This window comes from Galeopterus variegatus, unplaced genomic scaffold, assembly GCF_000696425.1.
Source record: "Galeopterus variegatus unplaced genomic scaffold, G_variegatus-3.0.2 Scaffold322, whole genome shotgun sequence".
NCBI lineage: Eukaryota > Metazoa > Chordata > Mammalia > Dermoptera > Cynocephalidae > Galeopterus > Galeopterus variegatus.
Window position 1 is genome coordinate 624,148 of NW_007726433.1, and position 26,895 is coordinate 651,042.

The 26,895-nt window shown below is 38.0% G+C and overlaps 2 protein-coding genes across 4 annotated transcripts in view; both read left to right on the forward strand.

The window, feature by feature from the left end:
- The window catches only part of TCTEX1D2 (Tctex1 domain containing 2), a 31,088-nt gene extending 22,438 nt beyond the window's left edge, over positions 1-8,650 (forward strand). The window contains exons 4-5 of one of the 3 annotated variants that reach the window (XM_008567477.1): positions 2,249-2,312; positions 8,498-8,650. In XM_008567477.1, the coding sequence (XP_008565699.1) occupies positions 2,249-2,312; positions 8,498-8,545 (112 nt within the window). In that variant the 3' untranslated portion in view covers positions 8,546-8,650. Of the gene's footprint in view, positions 1-2,248; positions 2,319-8,497 lie in introns of those variants that run through there. The other 2 variants (XM_008567479.1, XM_008567476.1) reach the window with 2 other exon arrangements.
- Positions 8,651-10,462: 1,812 nt separating this feature from the next.
- PCYT1A (phosphate cytidylyltransferase 1, choline, alpha) overlaps positions 10,463-26,895 on the forward strand; it is a 50,937-nt gene continuing 34,504 nt past the window's right edge. Inside the window, exon 1 of the mRNA XM_008567480.1 lies at positions 10,463-10,522. The gene's annotated coding sequence lies outside the window, so the exon portion shown is untranslated. The remainder of the gene's footprint in view (positions 10,523-26,895) is intronic.

Below are 26,895 nucleotides of genomic sequence, written 5' to 3' on the forward strand. Positions count from 1 at the left end.
GATGGGGCGCTTGTCTATGTTAAACTTTTTTTAAAAGTTCAAAAATAAACCAATATAATATGTTATATGTATATCTTTCTCTGCAGGTTTGGGTTCTGATCTGCCTGGGTTCAAAGCCAAACTTTATCACTTACTAGTGGCATGACCTTGGACACTTTACTTAATTTCTCTGACACTCAATTTCTACATGATATGGATTTAATCGTATCCCCCAAGATTTATGTATTAGAAGCTTGATCCCCACTGTGACTGTTAAGAGGGTGGAAAATCCTATTATGGTGATTGAAATGTGGGGCTGTGAAGAGGTGATTAGATTCTGAGGCCCGTGCCCTAACAAATGGATTAATAATGGTGGTCATGGGTGTGGTTTGAAGGTCTTTAAAAGGAGAGCACATGAGAGTTTCTTTCTCTCTGCTCCACCATTTCTGCCATGTGAGACTCCTGGGTCACTGTCACCACCACCAAGGCCTTCACCAGATATGTTTCCTGGACTTTGGACTTACCAGCCTCTGAAACTGTTAAGCAATAAACTTTGCTTTCTTTAAGTATTTATGTTATAAGCAACAGAAATGGACTAATACACCATGTTTATTAAATGGGTTTAATAATAGTACCTGTCTCATATAATTAAGTAAAGAGCTTAAAGTAGTAGCTAGCACAAAGTAAGTGCTCAATAAATGTTAATAATGATGAATCATGTGCATACATTTAATAAAAAATGTAAGGCATTTGTATTGTGAACATCTTTACATCTTTTTTGTAAAACTTCTCTCTCTCTCTCTTTTTTTTTTAAAAAAAAGATGACTGGTGAGGGGATCTTAACCCTTGACTTGGTGTTGTCTGCACCACGCTCAACCAGTGAGCCAATTGGCCATCCCTATATGGATCCAAACCTGTGGCCTTGGTGTTCTCAACACCACACTCTCCTGAGTGAGCCACAGGTCGGCCCTCAAAACTTCTCTTTAATGGCTGCATAGAATTTCATTGCCAGGATATACCATAATTTCACTTACTAATTCCAGTCCTAGTGGGCATTTAAGTTGTTTCCATTTTCAAATTTGCTTTTATTTTAACTAACATTTTTTTTTTTAACCTGAGAACTGGGGAGAGGAGAATGGCTAATTTGAGAATTTAGAGGTAGCAGAGCATACTGTAGAGATAACACTGGATTTAGAATTAGTTAGGACACTGGATTCTAGTTCAGAATTTGCCCCTTTCTTTTCTGGGACTTTATAAATGATCAGTTTGGACTAAATAATCTGTTGGACCCTTTTTGGACCTTCCTTCTCTTATTATTATGCAGGGATTGAGCCCATTTAAAAGTCGCACACAAGGGGCTGGCCAGTTAGCTAAGTTGGTTAGAGTGTGGTATTATAATACCAAAGTCAAGGGTTTGGATCCCTGTACTGGCCAGCTGCCAAAAGAATAAAAACAAGTAAAATAAAAGTCACACACAAATAGCTTAAGTAATCTATAAGAGAGCTTCCCACCCAGAGTACCAAAGACTTCAAGGTATTGATCCCTCTCACTGTCAGGCAGCCAGTCAGGGTCTGAAGCTGCTAGAGCCCCTGGGCTGGTCACCCCTAGCTGCAAGCAGCCTCCATTGCTCTACTCCACAACCTCTAGTTTACCCAGTGAATTAGTCTGTTTCTATTGCTTATAACAAAATACACGAAACTGGGTAATCTATAAGAAAAAAAAAATATTGCTTACAGTTTCAGAAGCTGGGAAGTCCAAAGTCCAGGGAACACATCTGGTGAGGATCTTCTTTAGTGGTGGCTTTACAGCAATGCAGAAGTCTCACACAGAGTAGAGAGAGACTCTCATGTGCTCTATTTTTAAAGCACTCAGAACCACACCCATGACCACCATTATTAATCCATTCACTATAGCATGGTCCTGCAATCTAATCATCTCTTCAGGACCTCACCTTTCAATTACTGTCATAGGATTTCCCACCCTCTCAATACTGTCACAGTGGAGGCCAATTTTCCCCTAATACCTGGAACTTTGAGGGACACAATTTAAACTTCAGTGAGTTTGGTGGGTACATTCAATCCACATCACCCAGTTATTACCCAGTAAACTCTGCTGTGCCAGTACGATTTTCTCTGTGTGCCAACCTGTGAAAAGGTTTGGAAGCATTGATCAATAAGAATGTATCAAGGAAAACTTTTACTCATGGCAGATATGTGTAGTTCAGTTCCTTGTTATATTGTTGATTATTCTTCCTTCTTTGACTCTTTAGCATGGCTGCTCGATGTTTCTGGGATGCTGACACTGACAACTACACTCATGATGTTTTCATGAATGTAAGTCTATTTGGAAATCTTTTTTTCATTTAAGGACACATGGGCACTCCCAATTAAATTACTTAATATTTATTAAGATGTGAGGACACTTTAGTTTTGGACATTTTTCTTAGACTTTTACTTTTTTGTTTTGTTTTGTTTTTTTGTGTCTGGCCAGTAAGGGGATCTGAACCCTTTACCTTGGTGTTATCAACACTGTGCTCAAATTGAGCTAACTAGCCATCCCTTGTCTTAGACTTCTGGATGAGATAATTTTACTATTACTTTTTGTGTAACTAAAGCAGAAAGCTGGTGTGCTGCTTACAGGCAGGGATACTTGTATATGTACAGATGACATAACTCTTCACATGTTTGAATTTAGGAATAATATATTATTTATTTAACATATTATTATTAAAATTTATTTTTAGCCAACTCATCCACAAATACTGTTACAANTTTTAATTATAGTAGTTATTTTAAAGTCATTATCTGTTTAGTATCTGGATCATGTGTTAGTTTGTTTCCATTGATTTTTTTTTTCTTGATAATCATTTACATGGCTCTCAGCATGGTTAATTTTTTTTTTGGGGGGGGGGCGGACCAACACACTGACTCCTTCCCACTTAGAATCTCTCAACGTCCCCTTCTGCCATCAGCCAGGAGAGAGCTCTGCTTTTAAATGCCCCTTTGATTATACTGGGCCCACCTGGATAATCCAGGATAATCTCCCCATCTCAAGATCCTTTTTTTTTTTTTTTCAAGGTCTTTAATTGACCATCTGCAAAACCCTTTCTGCCATGTAATGGAACATATTCACAGGTTCTGGGGATTAGGACATAGGCCTATTCAGTGGGGGTGTGGGGGAGGAACGGTCATTATTTTGCCTACCACACTTAGCTTTTTTGGTTCCTACTTACACAGTTTAAGATTTGGCATGTCTTGAGAAGAAAACTTACCATGGGACAGGCTCAGTTCTACTCTCCTTTTTTATAGGGACCTTGTTCCCTCTAGACTTCAATTTTACCTTCTTGGCCCTGTAAGACTGCCAACAGTCTTGTTGGTTTCTTTTTCCCTTAGTAGTTGGTCCTCTACATGGGTGAAGCCCATATTCTCAGCCTCTAGCCATGTGCCCAGAATTGGCAAATGCCCCAGGGAAAAGTCTAGAAATTAGGCTCCTCTAGGCCTGTTTGCTGTAGCAGCTCTTTTCTAGTTGATTTCAGTGGGAGCATAGTCTGCTACAAACTGTTCCATCATACCTCTTCTAAGTTCTTTTGACACGATGTGTATATGTTGTATGTGTGTATATTGTATGTGTGTATTTTGGCCTGACCCAGATGTTCCAGGTTTATCTTATACATTTCTGGCATTAGCCCTGGAATTGGCTATTTCTCCAAGGAGCACTGGTTCCATTTATTGGGAAATGGTATAAAGAGATCACAATTTGAAGGCAGAGATTATGTTTTATGCATCTTTGTATCATTTGCACCCAGAACTTTGCCTGATATGTATTAGATACTCAACAAATATTCATTAAATAACTTTTTATATTCATGCCTTTACTTGGTTCTACTCAGTTTAGGCAGTACTTTCTTCATAGTTTTCTTTGGCTTTATTTCTTCTCTAAACTCTCTAAACTTCTGTAGCACTTCTATGGATTTAATTCAAATTGTATTGCATAACTTGGAGGCTTAGACTAGATAAACTTTACAATCTACTTTTACTCCTAATAACTTATAAATTAACTCCAAGTATGCACTATCTTATTCTTTTGAAGTGTGTTAATTTTTTTCACCTATTTAAATCGGGTTTTGCTTGAGGATAGGGCCAGATTTTAATCTATGTGGACATATGCTAATTGCTAAATAAATACTTGTCGATTAATTGTTATGTAGGTTAGTTTTGCTTCATGTTGTTACAGCTGCAGTTTGGAAATAGATGGAACTTTTTTGATTTAAGAATATGTGTAATATTAAACTGGGGCGCTTGTCTATGTTAAACTTTTTTTAAAAGTTCAAAAATAAACCAATATAATATGTTATATGTGTATCTTTCTCTGCAGGTTTGGGTTCTGATCTGCCTGATTGGACTAAATAATCTGTTGGACCCTTTTTGGACCTTCCTTCTCTTATTATTATGCAGGGATTGAGCCCATTTAAAAGTCACACACAAGGGGCTGGCCAGTTAGCTAAGTTGGTTAGAGTGTGGTATTATAATACCAAAGTCAAGGGTTTGGATCCCTGTACTGGCCAGCTGCCAAAAGAATAAAAACAAGTAAAATAAAAGTCACACACAAATAGCTTAAGTAATCTATAAGAGAGCTTCCCACCCAGAGTACCAAAGACTTCAAGGTATTGATCCCTCTCACTGTCAGGCAGCCAGTCAGGGTCTGAAGCTGCTAGAGCCCCTGGGCTGGTCACCCCTAGCTGCAAGCAGCCTCCATTGCTCTACTCCACAACCTCTAGTTTACCCAGTGAATTAGTCTGTTTCTATTGCTTATAGCAAAATACACGAAACTGGGTAATCTATAAGAAAAAAAAAATATTGCTTACAGTTTCAGAAGCTGGGAAGTCCAAAGTCCAGGGAACACATCTGGTGAGGATCTTCTTTAGTGGTGGCTTTACAGCAATGCAGAAGTCTCACACAGAGTAGAGAGAGACTCTCATGTGCTCTATTTTTAAAGCACTCAGAACCACACCCATGACCACCATTATTAATCCATTCACTATAGCATGGTCCTGCAATCTAATCATCTCTTCAGGACCTCACCTTTCAATTACTGTCATAGGATTTCCCACCCTCTCAATACTGTCACAGTGGAGGCCAATTTTCCCCTAATACCTGGAACTTTGAGGGACACAATTTAAACTTCAGTGAGTTTGGTGGGTACATTCAATCCACATCACCCAGTTATTACCCAGTAAACTCTGCTGTGCCAGTACGATTTTCTCTGTGTGCCAACCTGTGAAAAGGTTTGGAAGCATTGATCAATAAGAATGTATCAAGGAAAACTTTTACTCATGGCAGATATGTGTAGTTCAGTTCCTTGTTATATTGTTGATTATTCTTCCTTCTTTGACTCTTTAGCATGGCTGCTCGATGTTTCTGGGATGCTGACACTGACAACTACACTCATGATGTTTTCATGAATGTAAGTCTATTTGGAAATCTTTTTTTCATTTAAGGACACATGGGCACTCCCAATTAAATTACTTAATATTTATTAAGATGTGAGGACACTTTAGTTTTGGACATTTTTCTTAGACTTTTACTTTTTTGTTTTGTTTTGTTTTTTTGTGTCTGGCCAGTAAGGGGATCTGAACCCTTTACCTTGGTGTTATCAACACTGTGCTCAAATTGAGCTAACTAGCCATCCCTTGTCTTAGACTTCTGGATGAGATAATTTTACTATTACTTTTTGTGTAACTAAAGCAGAAAGCTGGTGTGCTGCTTACAGGCAGGGATACTTGTATATGTACAGATGACATAACTCTTCACATGTTTGAATTTAGGAATAATATATTATTTATTTAACATATTATTATTAAAATTTATTTTTAGCCAACTCATCCACAAATACTGTTACAAGACCCAATCCTGATTCCTTATGAAAGTAATAATTGATCACTAAAGTTCTCAATTACATTATTTAACATATTATTATTAAAATTTATTTTTAGCCAACTCATCCACAAATACTGTTACAACACCCAATCCTGATTCCTTATGAAAGTAATAATTGATCACTAAAGTTCTCAATTACGTATTTGTTCACTTGAACAAATCACACTTTGCTAAATTGCAAAGGAATTTGGATGGTAGGGATCCCATGAGCAAAAGTGAATTTTCTTTCAGTAATAAAATTACTTTATCTTAAAGATACTCCTCAAAACTAAGCAAAAATAAAGAGGAATCCTTAAAAAGAGGTTTCATTGGTTAAGTTGTGACACAAATGCCTTACATATTTTAATCATATGTTGGTATTTTGTACTTGCTTCCAAAAATGGTTCCATCCTCTATTCATGTACTCCCAGATTATGAATTGGTAGAGTCAGAGTCAGAGTAGAACAGAAACTGGATTGATTATATGAGGAGAGAGGAGTTCTGTTTCCAGCTATGTCACTTTCTCATCAACTGTTTTTTTGTTTTGTTTTCTGGTGGCTGGTACAGGGATCTAACCCTGGACCTTGGTGTTATCAGCATCATGCTTTAACCAGCTGAGCTAACCAGCCAGCCTCTTAGCTCTTTCACTTTCTAATTGAATGATTTTAGGTAAGTCAGTGGGTTTTTCTTAGATTGTATCAGTGTCATTAGCAAGCTGTAGTATATTTTCTGAAAGACTGTCTGTGACTGTTTAAAGAAATTTGGGGAACTTATTTAAAATATAGATGCCAGGGCCCTACTCAAGTAGGTTCTGCTCAAATAAGCCAGGGGCTGGATCAGTGAATCTGAATTTTTGAAAAGTTCCCCACATGATTCTGCTAAATGCCAGGTTTGGAAGCTGCTTTTGCAGATGATCTTTAAGGTACCTTTTAGCTCTAAAATTCTCTGGTCTTCCAAAGTTTCATTTTATGCTCAGCTACCTAGGGATCAAGAGCTAGACAGTGGGAAGTACTATGTAAATGTTCATTTATCAGCTCTCTTTGGGGGAGGAGTCAAGCTGATGTTATGGTTTTTCTGATTTTTGGAGTTAAATATGCATCTTGCCCTGAGTCCTTATATAATACAATTCATTCATTCAGCAAATAATTTTGAGCTCCTATTCTGTGCTAGCTTCTTCCAATCGAGATGTTAGGAATAAAATGATGAATAAGACAGATGTGGTTTCTGCCTGTAGAGAGCTTATAATCCAGTGGTCCCCCACCAATACTCAAATGAACAAATATGTAATTAAAAACTTTAGTGATCAGATATTACATTATTAGGGATTATCAGGATTGGGCTTTAGGACACAGTATTGGTGGAGGAGGCTAAAAATTATTTTTGGGAGCCTGGTTTAGGTTGATGACTCCTGTATCTTTAGTCCGGTTTGTTGAGTCCGGTATTTATTTAGGTTTCATTTTCAGAGCTTAAAGCACTTTGTTTATTTGGGAGAAGATCCCATGATGCACTAGTAGAAGATTAGGAAATGAGAAGAGGAGGGAAAAGCCTGTGCTATTGAGCAGATAATTGCTGTGGATAACCAGGGCTCATTGCTGCTGAAGAACTCTGGGCAGTGCTGTAGTGCCACTCAACTTGGGGTCACAGACCATTGCCAATATGTGACTTGTTTGTTACAGGTCCATGATGAGATAAGTACATTGAGTGTAAGGGTTTAGAAACAAGCAATTTGACAAAATAATTTTATGTCCATTGACATAAAAGACTGTGTTATATTTTATATGTTCCTGTTTTCATTTCATTTTCTGAGTTATTAATTTTTATTGTATTTTACAAAAGTATTAGTCCATGAGAGACTGGAAATTAAAACAAAAACAGGTACTTCACCACAGATAGTACTGTTGTAGAACACAGCTCAGAGTTATCCACCCAAAGGGCTGGACTAACCAAAGAATTTTGCTTTTGGTTAATAATCAGGTAGTTGAGTTCAGATTGTTTTTTTGCCATCATTACCAGGCTGGAGGTGAGGATGGTGGATCAGGAGTTGCTGAGGGAGGAGGAACTCCTGTAATAAGTAGCTGAAAAGCATTTTAACAGATTTAACTGTCCTCTGGACAGCTTGTTGAGATTTAAGAACAAACACCTGGAGACCATTTCCCTTATCCAGAATTTATGACAAGGTGTTGTTCTTATTATCAGTGATACTATAATATAGTTTCTTGGGCTGGGTAATGCATTTACTCAAAGCGTTTCATGCATTCTTTTATTTCTGTGATAAACAAAGAAATCTGGGAATAATTATTTTATGAATATGCATTACCTAAAGTTCGTTAGTTCACATTTTATTTCTATATTCAGAAAATCTAATTCTTTACACATTCTACCCTTTTAAAAGGAATTTTGTAGTTTCCCTCGTGCAAACAACTTTTTATAGCTATACTCTGGGAAAAACTCTTTGCTTCTTGAAGAAGGAAAATTCTTCATGATTGAAAATTGGCAAAGATCTAGGACGGTGTTAATTTCAATTGCCTGTACTGCCCTTTTTCTCTCATTAGTACTAACATTCTGGGTTTATGTGTGTGTATGTTGTTTTGCTTATTTTTTAGGACAGTTTATTTTGTGTTGTAGCAACATTCGGCTGTTTCTACTACTGAACCTTTGAAAAGCTGGGGAAAGATATGACCATGAAGAAATCTGAACTTTTTTATTGTTAAATATCTTGACAAAAATAAAGATAAGTTAGCAGTTTGGCAACTGAACCTGTTGTGTTTTGGGTCTTATATTTCTAATGTTTTGATTTTGTTATAATATATTCTTATTACATCTGGAAAGTCAAGAAACAAGTAGGGGAAACTCCACTTCAATTATTCAGACATAACCAACTGTAAATATTTTGATATATTTTCTACCAGTGTTTTTGTATTTGCAAGGTTTAAAATCATATATATGATTTTGGACCAATTTTTTCACTTCTCATAGTATTATGAGCAATTTTTATGTCATTTTATTTGCATTATGATTTTTCAGAAGCATAATTTAATACTTGCATTTATTCCATGAGGTTATACCATTGTTATTTTTGCCATTTCCTTGTTGAGATACTGCTTATTTCTAATTTTTCACTGTTATAAAAATACAAAGATGAATTTATTTGTGCATAAAGCTTTTTTCATTTTGATTTTTTTTTTCTTTGGCCAGTTGGGGGATCCAGACCCTTGATCCCTTGGTCTTGGTGTTATAACACCGTACTCTCACCGGCCAGCCCCATTTTCCTACATTTTGAATAGTGGCCTTTATCTCTCTCACCCAGTGTTTTTGCGGAGCTATTGCCATCCTATGCCTTACATAGCTTATTAGTTTAAACACAGGTGCATTTTCCCCAGGGTTTGTCTACAGTGTGAGGGTCTGAGAGTTTCCAAGTTGTGTATGAAATCAGCCCTCCCTTAAGACTCAGATTCTCCTGTTAGTTACTATACAAATTCCTACTGTCTTTGTAGTGATGTTCCCCTTAGATGCCCTGGTGTCTTCTCTAGCTAGCTGTCCTTATTTGGGGCACCTTAGTCAATCAGCCATGTTCAAATACTATTTGAAACTCGAAAGGAAGGGGGTCGGATTCAAATCCTTTTTCTCCCTGGAGGTTCCTCAACAGATGCACAAGTTTACTGAACCTCTTTCTTCATAGCCACTTTCAAATCAAGCATGTAGACAAAAAAGAAAAGAAAAACCTTAGAATCTCTTTTACATCCTTCTTCCATAACATTGTGTATCTACTTTTCTTATATCTACTGAATCTACTGAATCAAAAAAGATCCCTCAAAGGTTCCTGCTAGCAAAGGATAACTTTTCTCCTCACCATACACCCTGCTTCATGTGTTTTCCTCCCAGTGGCCTCCTTATTGAGTCTACTATTGCTCAACCACCTCTCAGCTGATTCTTAGGGGTCTTTTTTTGACTAGCCAACCTGGGTCAGAAATAACAGGAAGAAAGAAGATAGGGTCAGCCGCAGGTTTTCACCGAACTTGGTGGGTGGAGGTAAATTCCCCTTACATCACTAAGCAGTAGGTAAAAGTTGGCGCTGCGGTGAAGCAATCGCGGAAGGAGGCGTAATAGCGGGAGGCGTCTGGGCCCTGTGCACTGCGAATGATCGGGTGCGAGTGTCTGGCGCTGGTGACACAGTGGGAAGAACCACCACGGACACGTCCGCCAGTGCGAGACCCAGCCCGGAGTGGGCCAAAGGGGAGCCGCTGGGTAACGCTTCTTGGACTGCCAGCGATCACTAGTGACAGCTCACATCCGTATTCCACTATAAGGGGGCGTCTTCACTGCATACTCCGGTTCCGGGTGGAGACTGACCCTTGACAGTCCATCTCCTGTCTCTGGTATTTCTGCTCAGTCACTTCATCCCCGGGGCCTCTGTGGAGGGGGAACTAGTGTGTCGGGAGTCCTGGTTTTCAGGGAGAAGTCGTGGTCGGATTGTCAAGAGGGCGGGCAGTAGGCGGGACTTCCGGCTCCCGGTTCCGTCAGCTGCTTTCCCCGGGCGTCTCCCCGCAACCTCTTCAACTTCCCTTGTCCGTGACTCGGCGCTGGGCAGAAATCCCACGGGATAGGAGCCAGGGGAGCGTGAGCTGCAGGTGAGGATCCAGTGTGTGCATATCCTTGCGGCTCTATTTGAGACGAGAAACTGTGGGGCTGTGACCACGAGGAGACTAAGTGGGTCGGTGACAGGGGAGTGTGAGGCAGGGGTGCGAAGCTACTGTGACCGAGGGACAGTGAAAGCGGGAGGACTGTGACCGAGGTGTCGCTGCTTGCGAGGGGTCTGTGATCCCGTAGCAGTGAATGCAAAGGAGTCTGACCTCGAAGAGCACGAGGCAGAGGCTGCGACGGTACTCTGACCGAGGAAGTATGAGGCAGTGACTGCAAGGGGACTGTGACCAAGGGGCAGTTACTCCAAGGAGACTCTGGTCGATGGATAGTGACTGTAAGGGGACTCTGACCTAAGCGAACATGAAGTAGCGGTTGTAAGGGGACTCTGACCAAGGAGCGGTGACTGTGAGGGGCTGATCTGGAGCAGTGTGGGATCAGTAATTGGGGGCGGTACTGTAGGGTTGTGTTTGGGCACGGGTGTGATTGTGACTAGAGAAGGTCTTTAGTGGAAAGAACACTGGTCTGGGACTTATTAGACAGACCTGAGTTTAAATTTATGAACAAACTTTTTGTGGCTGGGAAATTCACCTCACCACAGAGTTACAGTTTCTTCATTAGTGAATGGGAAGTTTGGACTAGATTAATCTTTCCCAAACTATGAGTTCCATTCTATTATTGGGTTGTGAAGTCAGTTTAGTGGATGGCACATGAAATTTTTTTTGAAAATGTAGTAGAATAGAAACTTTCAGTTTGTTCACATAGTGAGGGTAAATATTGTTTCATAAAATTTGTTTCGGTTATGTGTATATGAGATTATGATGTAGGATGGACTTTGTACATCTTAAAATGTATGAAGTAAAATGTAGTAAAAAAGTTTGAAAAACCTTCGACCAGATTATTTCTGAGTTTTCTTTCGGGTCTAAAATGTAATGATTCTATGATTAGGGGACTATTTGGAAGTACAAAGATGCAATTGGGAAGACTGGATCTATAGCTGGGGCACAGGCTCTATGAGATTAATTTAAATGGAGAAGTCTTCCTGAAAGTAATTGAGGTAACTGGTTATGACTGAGGGCTGAAACTAAGGATCTTAGTTGGGAGAACCAAAAGTTGTATTGAAATAGGGACAGTAATACTTATAGAAGCAGTGAAGATTTAGGGGTTTTTGGTATGGAAAAACAGGTAGGAGTAGACATTGAGGACGGGGGAGGTTTGAGGGTAGGAACAAAGCTTGGGAAAGGAACTGAAGATAGAGACAAAAAAACATTCTGTCCAGAATAAAATCTAAATAGGGAGATAAGACCTTTCGATCCTATTCAATCTTGATATTTAATGATGCTGCAAGTGTAGAAAATTGCTAGTAAGAAGATATTGAGAATGGGATTTGGTAAAATCTAAATAGGGAGATAAGACCTTTCGATCCTATTCAATCTTGATATTTAATGATGCTGTAAGTGTAGAAAATTGCTAGTAAGAAGATATTGAGAATGGGATTTGGTGCAGTAATAATGGTAAACAAATGATGACTATCATGGGGGAGAAAGGTGGACAAAAGGATGATGCTGGGAATGTCAACAGTGGTGACAAGAATGACACATGGGAGGCTTTAACGTATTTAGTTATCCAGGGATTTGTACACTGGAGGCCAAGATTGGCATTCTGGGAATGATGCTGTGTTGTGGATAATTCAAATGAAGTTTCCGTTGCTGGTTTTATTTCCTACTTATTCCCTTTCTTGAGGGCTGTTAGTGATGTAAATGAGATTACTAAAGAGAGTGTTACTACATTCTCCTCTCTTACAGCCCTTTGTAAAAGGTGCTACTGCTTGTGCCACCCAATGCTTTTTATTTTTATTTTTTATTTATTTTTATTTTTTTAAAAAGATGACCGGTAAGGGGATCTTAACCCTTGACTTGGTGTTGTCAGCACCACGCTCAGCCAGTGAGCGAACCGGCCATCCCTTATATGGGATCCAAACCCGGGGCCTTGGTGTTATCAACACCACACTCTCCCGAGTGAGCCACGGGCCGGCCCCACCCAATGCTTTTTAAAAAGATCTAATAGGAGAAGCTTGAGGTCATTTTACCTTATCAGACACTGTATTAGTCTGATAACCTAATAATCACCCCTGCCCCTACACTTTGTAATAGGGAAAGAGTTCAGAAAGCTTCTTAAATGGGAACGAGTTGGGAATAATGAGGGATAACCTTTGTTTAAAAAATGGGTAGTTACACCTTTTTTTAGTACGTTTGATGTTTACTTGCTTACATTCTACATAACTAAAAGGACCTACTCAAGAATTTGTATTTAGAACAGAATATATGCTTCAAGGTAACAGACCTGGTAGAAGAGACACTTAGGCTTGGGGACTGCAGTACTCCCTCTGGGGTCCTTTGTGTTTGCTGAATGAAATGATTCTTTTTGACCTCGCCTGCTCGGCAAATTCCCTTTAAAAACCACTATGATGGCCTGATTGATAAAGAATGAGCTTTATTTCCCCTCAGACTATGATTTCTCCTCCCATAAACATGTAGGGTTTTATTTTTCTTGGAGACCTTCTCTTTGGATGTATGATCCTTTGAAGAGAATGATCTTCAGATAGAGCCTTGGATTCACAAGTCCCAGGTTACTTTATCTAATGTTAACATTGACTCACTCTGTGACTATGGGAAGCATTATTGCTTTCTCTTGTTTTAGATTTTCTAACCGAGGCAGAGTAACTATTCTTATGATTAAAGAGCCCTTTAATAATCTGAAATATATGCATACTTATGAAATTTTGTATACAATCTCATGGAATTTGTAAACTATCTGATCCCATTCGTGATGCCCATATGGAGCTATCTAACTTTCTGAATAACCTTTCCTAGACATGTAATAGGCACTAATGAGAATTAGCTTATGAAATGCTCACAGAAAAGGTAAGCAATAATAATTATTATTGTTATTAATGATGGATAATGATACAATACCTATTTACTATTATTAATAGTAATTTTCTTACTCAGGCATCATGCTTTTCTTTCTGAGTACTTGCATAACTCTGATCTCAAGCCAGATCTTCTGACTTTTCTATTAATAGAAATAATTCCCCTTTCTGAATCAAACAGAAATAGGTCTCTCTTATACCAACATTTCCATTACCTTGAAATAGATTGGAAAGTATACATTTTCTAGAAGTCATTATCTGTTTTTGGATTTTTTCCTGTTCAAAAAACCCTAAAGTCAGGGTACCTGTCAGTCAGCACTGGACTGTGAAGTTTCCTTTTTATGTTCAAGATTGTGGCTGGCTGCTTCTACATCTTTTACTTTACCACCACATCAGTCATGTTAGAAAAACAGGAGATGGGCCGGCCTGGTGGCGCACTGCTACAGTGTGCCGCTTGGGAGTGCGGCGGCGCTCCCGCCGACGGTTCGGATCCCACATACAGACCGGTTCCGCTCACTGGCTGGGCCGAGGTGCGGCCGCAACACCAAGGGTTGCGATCCCGTTGCCGGTCCTAGTCCGGTACGGGCGCGACACTGAAGGTTGCGATCCGTTGCCGGACACAAAAAAAGACAAAAAGGAAAAAAAAAAAAAGAAAAACAGGAGAGAGTGAGGAGATCAGGACTCGGCGTTGTCAACCCTCCTGCTTATCTGCTTGGTGACAGGCACCTCTTCTTTCCTAAGACCTTTGATCTCTTTCCTAAGCTTATACCTTTCTGTTTCTTGTCCTAAACTTCTTTCACAGTATTTCTGTCAAATGGGTACCTGGACACGTGTTTCAAGTGTGACTTTTTTTACTAATTGCTTTATGAATGATTTGTGGCAAAATTTAAATACTAACTCCCTTCTTCTACAATTCAGTTATTAAATTCAGAGAAGGTGCATTTTTACATACTTTGTTTTGCAGTATATGTCAGAGCTGCCCTCCAGAAGAAAAAAGAAAGTGAGTTTCTAATATACTTGTATATTAGGTTCATTTACATACATTACCTCATTAACATAAATGATTGAATTACCTGTACAAGGTATTTTACTGTTTGCAAACCAGATTAGTACAAATATATAGCAGTTTTTTGTTTTTTTTAAAATATATTTCCCCCCTTTCTTTTGGTAACTCTCTTGTAATCACAAGTTGAAAGTTATATTAGTTTGAGGCTTTCTATGTTTGGACTAGGATGACTGCCAAAGGGTCAGGGGAATCCATGGATCTGCTAGGTTATTATATCACATTTGCAACTATTTGCAAACCAGGTTTGAAATGAGGGCTGCTAAAAATAGTGACATATGGTCTTTGCTTCATACTAGAGAACAAAATGAGTGTATGACCCTTAACAGAAAATAGAGGTAGTTTTTTTTTAATCTACAGAGAATTACCTTAGATGTGATTATGTTTGCTTAGTTTTTGGCCCTAGAACAGGGGTCTTAATCTTTTTTGTGTTATGGATCCCTTTGGCAGTATGGTGAAACCTTGGGTTCCCTTTTTGGAATAATGTTTTTATATGCAAAAAATAAAATACATAGAACTATAAAGAAAACCAATTATGTTGCAGTACCATTATCAAAATATTTTTTTATCAGATCTCCTTACCTGCCAGCCAAACGCACGCGCGCGCATACACACACACACACACACACATACACACAGAGTATGTGATATAGCACTATATGTGCTTTTTGTTAACATAGTAAATAATGTATACTATCAGTGGGTCTTATAACTATAATAATTTTAAATTTAAACAATATTTCAAGATATCTGTAGCAAGTATAATATGGTATGAAAATATCCGATTTCTACTGGCAAAAAAGTCTATTTGTCTACTAAGTCTACTATTACTTTTGTGTCTTATGTTCATAATTGAAGAAAATGTGAGTTTGTCAGAGGTTAGTGAAAAAAAGATATAACATTTTTATAGTCCACATTCACAAACTCCCTGAATTCTATCATAGACCCTGCCTTAGAGATTTTATAAGTTCCATAACCCACTCTAAAAGAGCACAATCTAAACAAAGCATTTACTCATGGAATCTTCTGGTAGAATGATGGCAGAGTAAAATTGTTCAAGTGTAAGAACTACTGTAAGTGTTCCTTGTGGTTTTTAGGATAATCTCTTTCCTGAAATACCCTTCTTTGTGGCCAAGCCCAAGTATAAGCTTTATTTTGCTCCAGTGGCTAAACCAGTGTCTGGCACAGAGTAAGTGCCCATTCAATCTTTGTTGAATAAGAGTTTCTCTGAAGAAATTAGAGAGAAGAGATCAAGTTTAAAGCTAAGATCTTAGATGTGGCAATTTACAGGCCTCAAATATAGAGGATAAATATTGAACTCTAGTTTAGAACTAATCTCCCAACCAAGTATTAACCAGGCTTAATCCTGCTTAGCTTCTGAGATCAGATGAGATCAGACACATTCAGGGTGGTATGGCCATAGACAGTTTAAAACTAATCTGTCAGTGCAGGTCATGTAGTGAAATTCACCTTGACATTTAGAAGTTCTCAAATCAGGAATTCTTTTGACTTATCCTATTTAGTGTGGTGATATATACAGGCTAGTTACATAATCTGCATTTATTCTGTATTAGAAAGTTACGGTACAATTTCTTGAAATACTCCTATTCCTAGCACTGTCCTCCACTTTAGACTGCATAAATCTTGGTAGAATTTGCCACCAAATTATTGATAAAACTGGTCCTGTCTTCATCTAGGATGGGAGTTGGCAAACTTCTTTGGTAAATAGTCAGTAAGTATTTTAGGCTTTGTAGGTCTGATATGGATTGAATTGTGTCCCCCAAGTTTTATGTATTAGAAGCTTGATCCCCACAGTGACTGTTAAGAGGGTAGGAAATCCTATTATGGTAATTGAAAGGTGGGATCTTGAAGAGGTGATTAGATTCAGAGGACCATGCCCTAGTGAATGGATTAATAATGGTGGTCATGGCTGTGGTTCTGAGAGCTTTAAAAGGAGAGCAAGTGAGAGTCTCTCTCTCTCTGCTCCTCCATTTTCTGCTATGTAAAACCTCTGTGTTGCTGTAAAGCCATCACCAAAGAAGACTCTCACCAGATGTGTTCCCTGGATTTTGGACTTCCCAGCCTCCCAAACTGTAAGCAATAAATTTTGTTTTCTTACAAATTACCCAGTTCTAGGTATTTTGGTATAAGCAACAGAGATAGACTAATACAAGGTCATACAGTCTCTGCTGCGACTATTCACCCCTGCTGATGTAGCACAAAAGCAGCCATGGACAATAAATCAATGAATGAGCATGGCTGTGTTTCAATAAAACTTTAATTACAGAAACAGGCCATGGGTCATCTTTGGCCTGCTAGCTATAGTTTGCTGACCCCTGATCTAGGAGGCCTGCTGGTTCTTGAATCCAGTCCCTTTTCCCCACTTTGGGTTAGCTATGTCTTCCTTCAGGCTCCAAAGGCCGTTACATGAGGGGTGATGTCACTGCACTGTTATCTACAAAAAGGCCTGAATGTACAGCAGATGACATTATTAACAAATGCCAACAGTATTAGATGCACCTTAACCTTGGAGTTTACAGAGCTTGCCTCTTAGAGCACCACCTTATTAAACACCATAATGGTAGAAGCAGGTAAAGATCCCAAATATGAAGTATACTTGCTCACTCAGCTTTGGAATTGGTATTGCTATGCCATTAGAAAAATACTGAGGATAGGGTTTTACTGAGGAAGATAATGTAGGCCAGAGATGGGGAAAGCAGGAATAGAAATGCAAAGGAAAACTTATGTCTCCTCTTTTTGCATAGTTCCCTGTAGTAATCAGTCACTATGCCATTAGAAAAATACTGAGGATAGGGTTTTACTGAGGAAGATAATGTAGGCCAGAGACGGGGAAAGCAGGAATAGAAATGCAAAGGAAAACTTATGTCTCCTCTTTTTGCATAGTTCCCTGTAGTAATCAGTCAAATTTGAATTAGATTTTTGAAATTCGGGAGAGTATGTGATTGCAACTTGCTACTGTTTAGGTTGTTTCATAGTTTAGGAAGCAAAGTCTGCCTCTTCTTTCACCCTGGGGTGCTTGCTATATCTGCTAGCAACAAGGAGGCAGAATAGAGAGGATTGAGTGGGAATCCCTAAAACTGTACTTGTAGGACCCTTTATCTTTAAGACACAAGCATATGCATGCCAGCACCCAGATTTTGTTTCCTTCAGCACATTCATATTGAAAAAACACTCGAGTAGATGTATCCTTAATATCTCCTTTCTGCTACCCCACCGCTTTACAAACCCACATTTTCAATTTCTTCTCTGGCAGAGTTGATGTATCCAAGTGGTGCGTATGTTGGAACATCGAACAACAAGGCAAGCAGTGTGTACTGGGAGCAGGATGGAGCCAGATTTTGTGAGGCTGAGTAAAAATCACAGGCACAGATACTACATTCTGTATCTTGAGAGCACTTTTTTGAGACATTTACTAATGCACTAAGTAGGCAGGGTGGTCGTGGCGTGGGCATTTATGTCCATATTTAGAATCTGAGCTAGAATGGAGAATTTGAGTGACTAAGATAAGGTGACTTACCTAGGTACTGAATAGGAGCAGTGTTGGAAAGATGAGGCCTTATAAATGCTGCATTCTGGCTGTTAGCTTCCTTCATATCTCTTTTGTTGTAGCCCTTTTGACAAAGAAAATTTTCTGGAGGATAAACCACTAAGGAAACAGGAAGTTTCCTTACTAGTAGGGCCTGTGAGGGAGGTTTTGAATTCTATCTCCAACTGCTTTTCATTCTGGCTCATCCTTGTGGGTGCTACAGCTGGAAGCCAGGATCCATCTGCAGTTATTAGGTTATCCACCACCCCATTTTGACCTCCTACTATATTGGCTCTGAGGAGGTGCCTCATTTCCCAACCCCACCGCCCACTGGACAAACAGAAATATTAAGGCAGACTGTGTGTGTATGTGTATTTTTTGCCCCTCTTGAATGTAGATATTTAAAGCCACCTCCTCGTCCAGGGCCATCATTGTACTTTTACTTGAATAGTGTTGGTTGACTACAAAGGTACAATTATCATAAATGGAGAATCTGTTAAGTATTGTTCCTCATTGTTGGAGGTATTCAAATGGTTATTGGGCAATTGTGAATGTTGTGAAGGTGGTGTGGTTTTAGGCACAGTTAAGTTTCAGTATAATGAATTAAAAAGCCAACATGATATTAGGATATATTTACTATCCTTAGTATGCTCTCATCCTCCTGCATATCTCTTCAGTGTACATTCTCAGTAGCAAAGTTGATGTGTCCAGGCAGGCATCTGTTGGAACATTAGGGAAATGGGGGGTAATTTTTTCTATTATTTTAAGCACTAATTATTAAATTATTTCTATACACTTTGGCAGAGCATGAGTTAGTAGATGTGAGGCTACATGAGGATGGTCTAATAGTGCCAGTAAAAATGAAAAAAACTTGAGAGACCTCTAAAATCAAAGTTTAAACATTAATAGTAGTTCTAGAGGAAAGGCATGAGGATTAATCTCTTTATAATTTCTAAATTCTTTTAGGGTTATTGTTATGGAATGTCTATGACCATGGTGTTTTTCTCCTGAGAAAGTGAATAAAATATATAGAAGAATTTTACACTAAAACCCCCAAAGCATTAGGTATCTTTGTTCTAAATCCAAAGGATCTTAAGACTTCATTTTAAAGTATAAAGTCATGACTAAAGTCATCCTTAGAAAATAGAAGCACAGTATGTAAGCAGATAAGGAATAATATAAACAGGTAAGAAAGCAGATAAAGAAAACTGCTTTTGACAGGATAAGAGCTCTGTTTTGTCAACTTTGATACACTTAAAAACTGACAAGTACTTGTCCCTTTCCATTAAAACAAAACAGTGTTTGTAGTGTTTTTCAAAATTTCAAAGCAGTTTTCTATACTTACTATATTTCTTCAACTAGTTATTGAATGCCTACTGTGTACTAGGGCTCATTGCTAGGTACTACAAGTATGATTTATGATTTTTGTAGCTCCGTGTAGTAAAAAACCCAGATTAAGCAAAAAGGAGAATGTGTTGGTTGGCATAATTAAACAGTTCTGGATCTGGCTTCTCTCCAACATCAGCTCTGCTTTCTCCGTGTTGATTATTTCTGAAAAGCCTGTCCTCCTGGTTGTAGGACGGCCACAAGATGGTTACAAAATGGTTTCTAAAGCCACGTCTCCAGGTTCAAATCCACAAAGAAAAAAGTGATAATCTTTGTCCAGGAATTCCTATCAGGACAGTCCTGAGATTGGCTCTGATTGGACTAGCTTAGGTTACATATCACTGCCCCTCCCACCCCCTCTTCCTCCCAAATCTGTGGCCAGGGGAGAGTAATGTGCTGATTGGTATAGGTTTGGCACGTGTGATACTAGGGCTGAGGGTGAAGCCACATAGACCAAATGAGAGTCTTCAAATGAGAATGAGCTTTTTTCAGAGCAGGGGAATTGAATAGTGGGAAGGCAAACAACAAATATCTACTACATCAGGGAGTTTATTTTCCAATTTCTCATTTGATCCTTACCATGACTTAGAAAGTAAGTACATTTTATTAGAACCTTCTTTAATCACATGAAGATACTTACCTTATCCTGGAGTTAAGGTACTGAAAGGACATAGAATTAAATCCCAGTATATATGATAAGATTCCTGATATAGTGCCCTCTTTACTCTTCTATTCTGGCCCAAATCAAAACAAGCCCCTGGAATTCGTGGGTAATCTACCAGTGATATCCTCAGTGGGAAGGGAGCCCAGTCTTTATGAAAGGTGAAATTAAATTCCTGCCTGGCACAATGTAGCACTTGGTCAGAGTGCAGTAAGTGGTTGTGACTAAATCTATGACCATTTTATATATCAGATAGTGTAGTGTGCAGTTAAGAGCACAGGCCCGAGAGCCAGAATATTTAGGTTCAAATCCTGTGTTTGCTCTGTGCTAGTTATGCAACCTCGCTTAAGTCATTTAACTTAGTTAAACGTGTAAAATAGGGATTAATAGTATTATCTACCTCATAGAATTGTTGTGAAGATTAAATTATTTAATATATGTAAAAGGCTTATAATTTCCTGGCGTGCAGGAAGTACTCTATATAAGTTAGCTAACATTCTTATCACTATTGTCATCATAATCTTTGGGACTGTGATGGAGAGATGTAGGTTGTATGATAGTATGATGAAATGGATTTAAATCTGAACACCCTAATCATTAAGAATTAAGAATTCTGAGTATGTTCTATTTTCTAGAGATAAGCTCTCTTGTGTTTTACATTATACTAACCTAAAGAGTATTAAGGGTGGATCTTAATGAGGAGAGAGGGTTCTAGTGGTATGTCACATCGATGTATGGTGACATACATCTGTTCTGATCAACATTTTCAGTGGTGACTTGGATGGAGACATAAAAATCATGCTTTTCAAATTTATAGATTATATAAAGTTATGATAAATAGCTAATATGATAGATGGCATTCAAGATTTGAAATTATCTCAACAGATTAGAACAAACATAATGAATATGAACTGTAGCAGGATTGTGACCAACAAAATGAACTTTAAAGGAATAAATGTATAATCTTCACGCAAATAAGTACACAGATATAGGGGAGGTCTGGCTTCAGTAGTTCATATGGAAAAGGGTTAGAGGTTTTAAATAAAAACATATTTAATTTAAGCCACCAGTGATTTCTGAGAAAGCTAGTGTAATCTTGAACTTCATTGATGAGAGTCCAGGAATACCTCACCTAGATAATTATGCCCTGCATTCAAAGGGTAGGTCAAAACAGATGTCACAAAGTCCTCATACTTAATTTTTAGCAGATTCCTTCTCTAGTGTATTTATAAGAGTATTATGGTAGAATAAGTGTTTACAGTTAATGTGCACATCATTTATTCACTCAACAGACATTTGAGCACTCATCGTGTACAAGGAACTGTTATTTGGATTGGGGAAGCACAGCCATGATTCCTGCTTTAGAGGATCTCGCAATACAGTGGAGATCACACAATTCCAAGAATTTTATTTTGATTTACAAGATCATGGGGAAGGAGCTACAAATTGGAAGTGAGAAGAGGGACTGCTATTGGTGGGCATATTGACTGACAGCATTGGAAAGTGATGGTTGGAAGCTAGAGAAGAATCACAGAAACAATAGAAAGCTTAACAGCTTGAAAGCTTAGTCATAATTATATAACTTGATAAAGCCAGAATGCCAGAATTGTCAAGAAAAGGTAACTGATAATGAAGGCAGTGTGTGGTATGTTTTAGAAATATTTCCATCTAAATTATTAAAGTAAAAAGTTTTTGCTTTTAAGGATGTTTGAATGATTTCATCCTAAGGCAGATCGTTCCTCATCATTTAAAGATATTTTAGGTTTTGACGTGTAATATATCCAGATGAGGTCTCCCTGTACTTTGCTTCTCTGTTAGACCAATTAGAGATTATTGGTTTCACTTCTGGGAGCCAAATTTAAGAAATATGGAAACATTATATATCTGGAAGAGGTTGAAGGATGGTGAAGGAATCTTGAGGAGCAGTTGTAGGAAATGTTTAGCCATGAGACTTGAGGAACATGATAGTTATATCTTAATGTATCTGAAAGGTTATGATATGGGACAGCTTATATACTCATTCTGTTGCCCCATGGGACAGAACCAGTCCTAGTGAGTTAAAGCTGCCCATTCAGAAGGCAAGTTTTATTCAATTGAAAAAAATAACTTTTTATAGTCATTGCACTGACATAATCTTAGCCCATTTATCAAAATGGATTCCTTATGAGATAGTGACCTTCCTATCCCTGAAAACGTTCAAATGTACTCTTTTTTAGTTACTACTCAGTTCTATGAAGCTGTAGGCAAGAGCTTCTTCAGCCAAATCTCAAACTAACTTTACTAAAGTCTGAGACCATTGATAAGACTTTCAGATAAAAACATCTGAAATAGTATCTTTGATAGCTTTTAGAAATATCATTGATAATTATGACTGCCTTTCAGCTTTTAAACGTATACCTATTCTCTTCCCCATTCAGTTGTCATAAAATATATCTTATCTAGAACAAAGATACTGAGAGAAGAAAACATTTTCCTCGATGGTTCAGGTATGGTTTCAGGAATTCTCTTTTTGGCTTTTGAGATATTTGCCCATTTCTAGTCTCCTTGACTTTTCTTGTCCTCCATGATTTTTCAAAGATTCAGTGCTGACTCAGATTCTATCAGCAGGTTCATTCAACGGATCATTGTATGAAACATTTTCTAAGCAAACGGTGCAACTGCAGGTTTATGGGGTGGGGCAGGGTGGTGGTGGAATCTTACTAAAAATATACTGAATTTAGTTGTAAATTGGCATCTATATATATTACCACAGATGTTTGTTTATTACAGACTTTTCTCTGAAGTATGTCAGAAATCATTTCTATGCATATTGCCTCATCTTGAGCTTTTTCTGCAGCACAATGCTATCTCTAATGAAAACCTGTGTTTGAATGTCTTGGTGTACCAAAGTGCAGTGCCTCCTGAGGTAACCCAGTCTCTTTTCAGATAACTCTCATTCCTAAAAGATTTTTTATTACATTTACTTCAGATTTGTGTCTCTGCATCTTCCAACCAGTGATCCATTTTCTGTTGTCTGGACTTTCACAGAATAAGTCTCTGCCTTGTTCAACATGACAGGCATTAAAATATTTAGAGTTAGGGCCGGCCCGGTGGCGCACTGCTACAGTGCTCCGCTTGGGAGCATGGCGGCGCTCCCGCCGAGGGTTCGGATCCCACGTACAGACCGGCCGCTCACTGGCTGAACGAGGTGCGGGCGCGACACTGAGGGTTGCGATCCGTTGCCGGTCACGAAAAAAGACAAAAAGGAAAAAAAAATATTTAAGAGTTAGTTATCAGGTACCTTCTAGTATAATTAGTATAGTATAGTATAGTAGTTAAGGGCGTGTTATTCTCAAGCCCTGCTGACTGAATTTGATTCCTGGCTTCACCACTTGCTAACTGTATGGCCTTATTTCTATGCCTCAGTTTTCTCATCTGTAAAGTAGTGACAGGAATAATATACCTATGTCAACCCTATGTCAAAGGGCTGTGAGCATTAAGAGAGTTTTAGTATTTTTAAAGTGTTTTTTGGCATACAGGTGTTATATAAGTGCTCATAATATACCTATGTCAACCCTATGTCAAAGGGCTGTGAGCATTAAGAGAGTTTTAGTATTTTGAAAGTGTTTTTTGGCATACAGGTGTTATATAAGTGCTCACTGTTAGAAGTAGTAGTAGTAATGTTTCTTTCTTCACAGTTTAGCATCAGACTCTAGAAGAGTTCTCACTAGAAAAGTGATTCTTAAATGGGGTAGAGGTAAGGATGGGGGATGTAGCATACTTCATGTTTTACCATACTTTTGCATTAAAAGTATACATTTTATAATAGTAATCATAGAGGGAAAACTTAAAATCTTTTTGAATATAGGGAACACACAGAATATAAGTTGTAAGGCAGATGATGATGGCTTCTACTACTAAATAATAGTAGCTAATATTTACAAGCACTTACTATATGCCAGCCACTGAACTAAGGCTTTATTTACCTGGGTTGTCCCATCTGAACCTATTTCTTCTCTTTTCTTTTCTTTTTTTTTTGTGGCTGGCCAGTACAGGTATACAAACCCTTGATCTTGGTGTTATAATACTGCGCTCGAACCAAGTGAGCTAATTTGAACCTCATTTGATAGATGGTGTAACTAAGGCTGGAAAAGATTAAGGAATTTGTCCAGGTTCTCATGACTAGTAAATAGTAAGGATGGGATTCATACTTAGGTCATCAATTTTAGGGCCTGACCTCTTAATCACTACTCTGTGCTGGCAGAGTGAGGTTAAAGACTTTTATATTTCTCAAAATGGAGCACGGATAAAAAAATTTTGAGAAACACTCTTTGCCTTAGATGGTTGATTAGAGGTGTTTCATAAGGATGGAGAAATTTTGTTGAAGAATGTATGCACTTAACTGAAACACGGGTAAAACATAACTATTATTTACCAAAGGACTTTGTAACATGTTAATAATATTAATGGTCGCCTTGATTCTATGCTTGTGAATTTTACTTTAGCTTTAAATAACTAGTTAGACAACTACTTTCTCTTGTCCCAAATCCCATTATGATTTGAAAATATGTTTTGAGTTTTATTTTTGTGTATAATTTTTTAATCTAGTGGAATAGATCCAATGTCACATGATCTAGAGACCACAGATATTACTTGGCATTAAAATATCTTTGACAACCGCACTGGCAGTATTTTAACTCTTAGAAGATACTCACTGTGTGTTTGGCTGGTTAAGTTGAATCATATGACAAGATGATATAGTACTTCAAGAAATAAGCAGTTAAAAGCAAAGCAAATTTTATCTTATGTATATATTTACCTCAATAAACAAAACAAAACCAAAAAGCAAAGCAAAGTTGGATTGGGGAGGGAAAGATGGATTACGAAGTGGCATGAGGAAACTTGAGGGTGATAGATATGTTCATTATCTTAATTTTGATTATTTCACAGGTGTATAAATATATTAAAACTCATTAAATACACTTTAAATATGTAGTTTATTGTACGTATTTATACTTGTACTTCAATTATACTTCAATAAAGCTGTGACAGTGTAGCACACATAACTATACACACACAAAGCAGACTTCTAAGTTCCTATAAACGTGCCTTTGGATATGTTTTTTTTTTTTCCTATTAAGCATTAAGAGATTTTAACTTGAAGTTATGAGAAACAACTGGTGAAAAAATATGACATTTATCCCCTTGATATATTATCACACTCTTAAAACTCTGTTTTGTGTCATGAATGAAAAGTACAAGTGCCTTTAAAATACTGCCTATTTGTCATGTCAGGAGAGGGAGGAGCAGAGGTAAAATAATTCTTTATTGCTTGAGTTGAAAGCTTATCAGGAAATCCTAGCAAAACCATCCAGTAGTAAAGATCTGTATATCTGTATAGCTGGCCTCATTGGCAGCCTCTGAATCGGGCCAATAGCCATGTCAGTTTTATTTGATTGATCCTAGAACCTTTCCACCTTTAAGTAACTGTGACCTTTCATTCCACTGTTCAATTAGGCTGGCCTGGCTTACGTCTGTAAAAACTTAAAAAACCCATGTGATATGGATGTCCCCCAAGTTTTATGTATTAGCAGCTTGATCCCCGCTGTGACTGTTAAGAGGGTGGGAAATCCTGCTATGGTAATTGAAATATAGGGTCTTGAAGAGATGATTAGATTGTAGGACCATGCCAGAAGTGAATGGATTAGTAATGGTGGTCAAGGGCGTCATCGTGAGGGCTTTAAAAGGAGAACATGTGAGAGTTTTTCTCTCTCTGCTCCGCCATTTCACAATGTGATACCCTACTGTCACTGAAGCCACCACCAAAGAAAGCCTTCACCAGATGTGTTCCCTGGACTTTGGACTTCCAGCCTCTGAAACTGTAAGCAATACATTTTGTTCTCTTATAAATTACTGAGTTCCAGGTATTTTGTTATAAGCAGCAGAAACAGACTGCTATATCATGCCGTAGAGAGAGTTTTGTTTGTTTTGTTTTGGTTTTGGTGTCTGACTGGTATGGGGATGCAACCCTTGATCCTGATGTGAAGATCACCATGCTCTAGAACACCATGCTCTAACCAACTGAGCTAACCGGCCAGCCCTGAGAGAATATTCTTGATAGAAGGATGCAGCAGTAATGGTAAGACAGCTTCTTTTTTTTTAATCATGGATCTCTGAAAGACAGCAACCTATAGTGGTAAGGACTTTAGAATTAGGTAAGTCTGGATTTAAACCCTGACTCTCCCACCCTGACTGGGTGATCTCTTGGGTAGGTTGTATAACCTCTCTGATCCTTAGTTTTCTCATTTATAGATTGGGCTAATAATACCTGCTTCTCAGGTTATAAGGCTTAAATGAGAATAATGTTTATAAAGTGCCTAGCACATAGTAAATATTCAAAAAAGATAGCCATTGTTATGACTGTTGCTGTTATTATTTTACTTTCTTGCAAGACTCTTAGATTACTGAAATATACTTCTTTGGATATATGTAGCATTATACACTGATTCAAAGAGTTAGTAAGAAGAGAAAATCAGTTTCTAGAGATCCCAACAGACAATTTTATATGAAAGCCTATCTGTGTAGGAAATTGTTTTAGAGCATTTTTTAAATTGAATTTTTCTTTTGAAAAACAAATTAAAAAAAAAAAGTAAAGCCTATAGAAAAGTTGCAAGAATATTAAAATGAATTCCCTTATGCCCCACCTAGATTCACATATTGATAACATTTTGCCGTATTTGCATTACCCTTTTTTATATGTAATATATATATGTATTTCTTCTTTTTTTTTGTTGA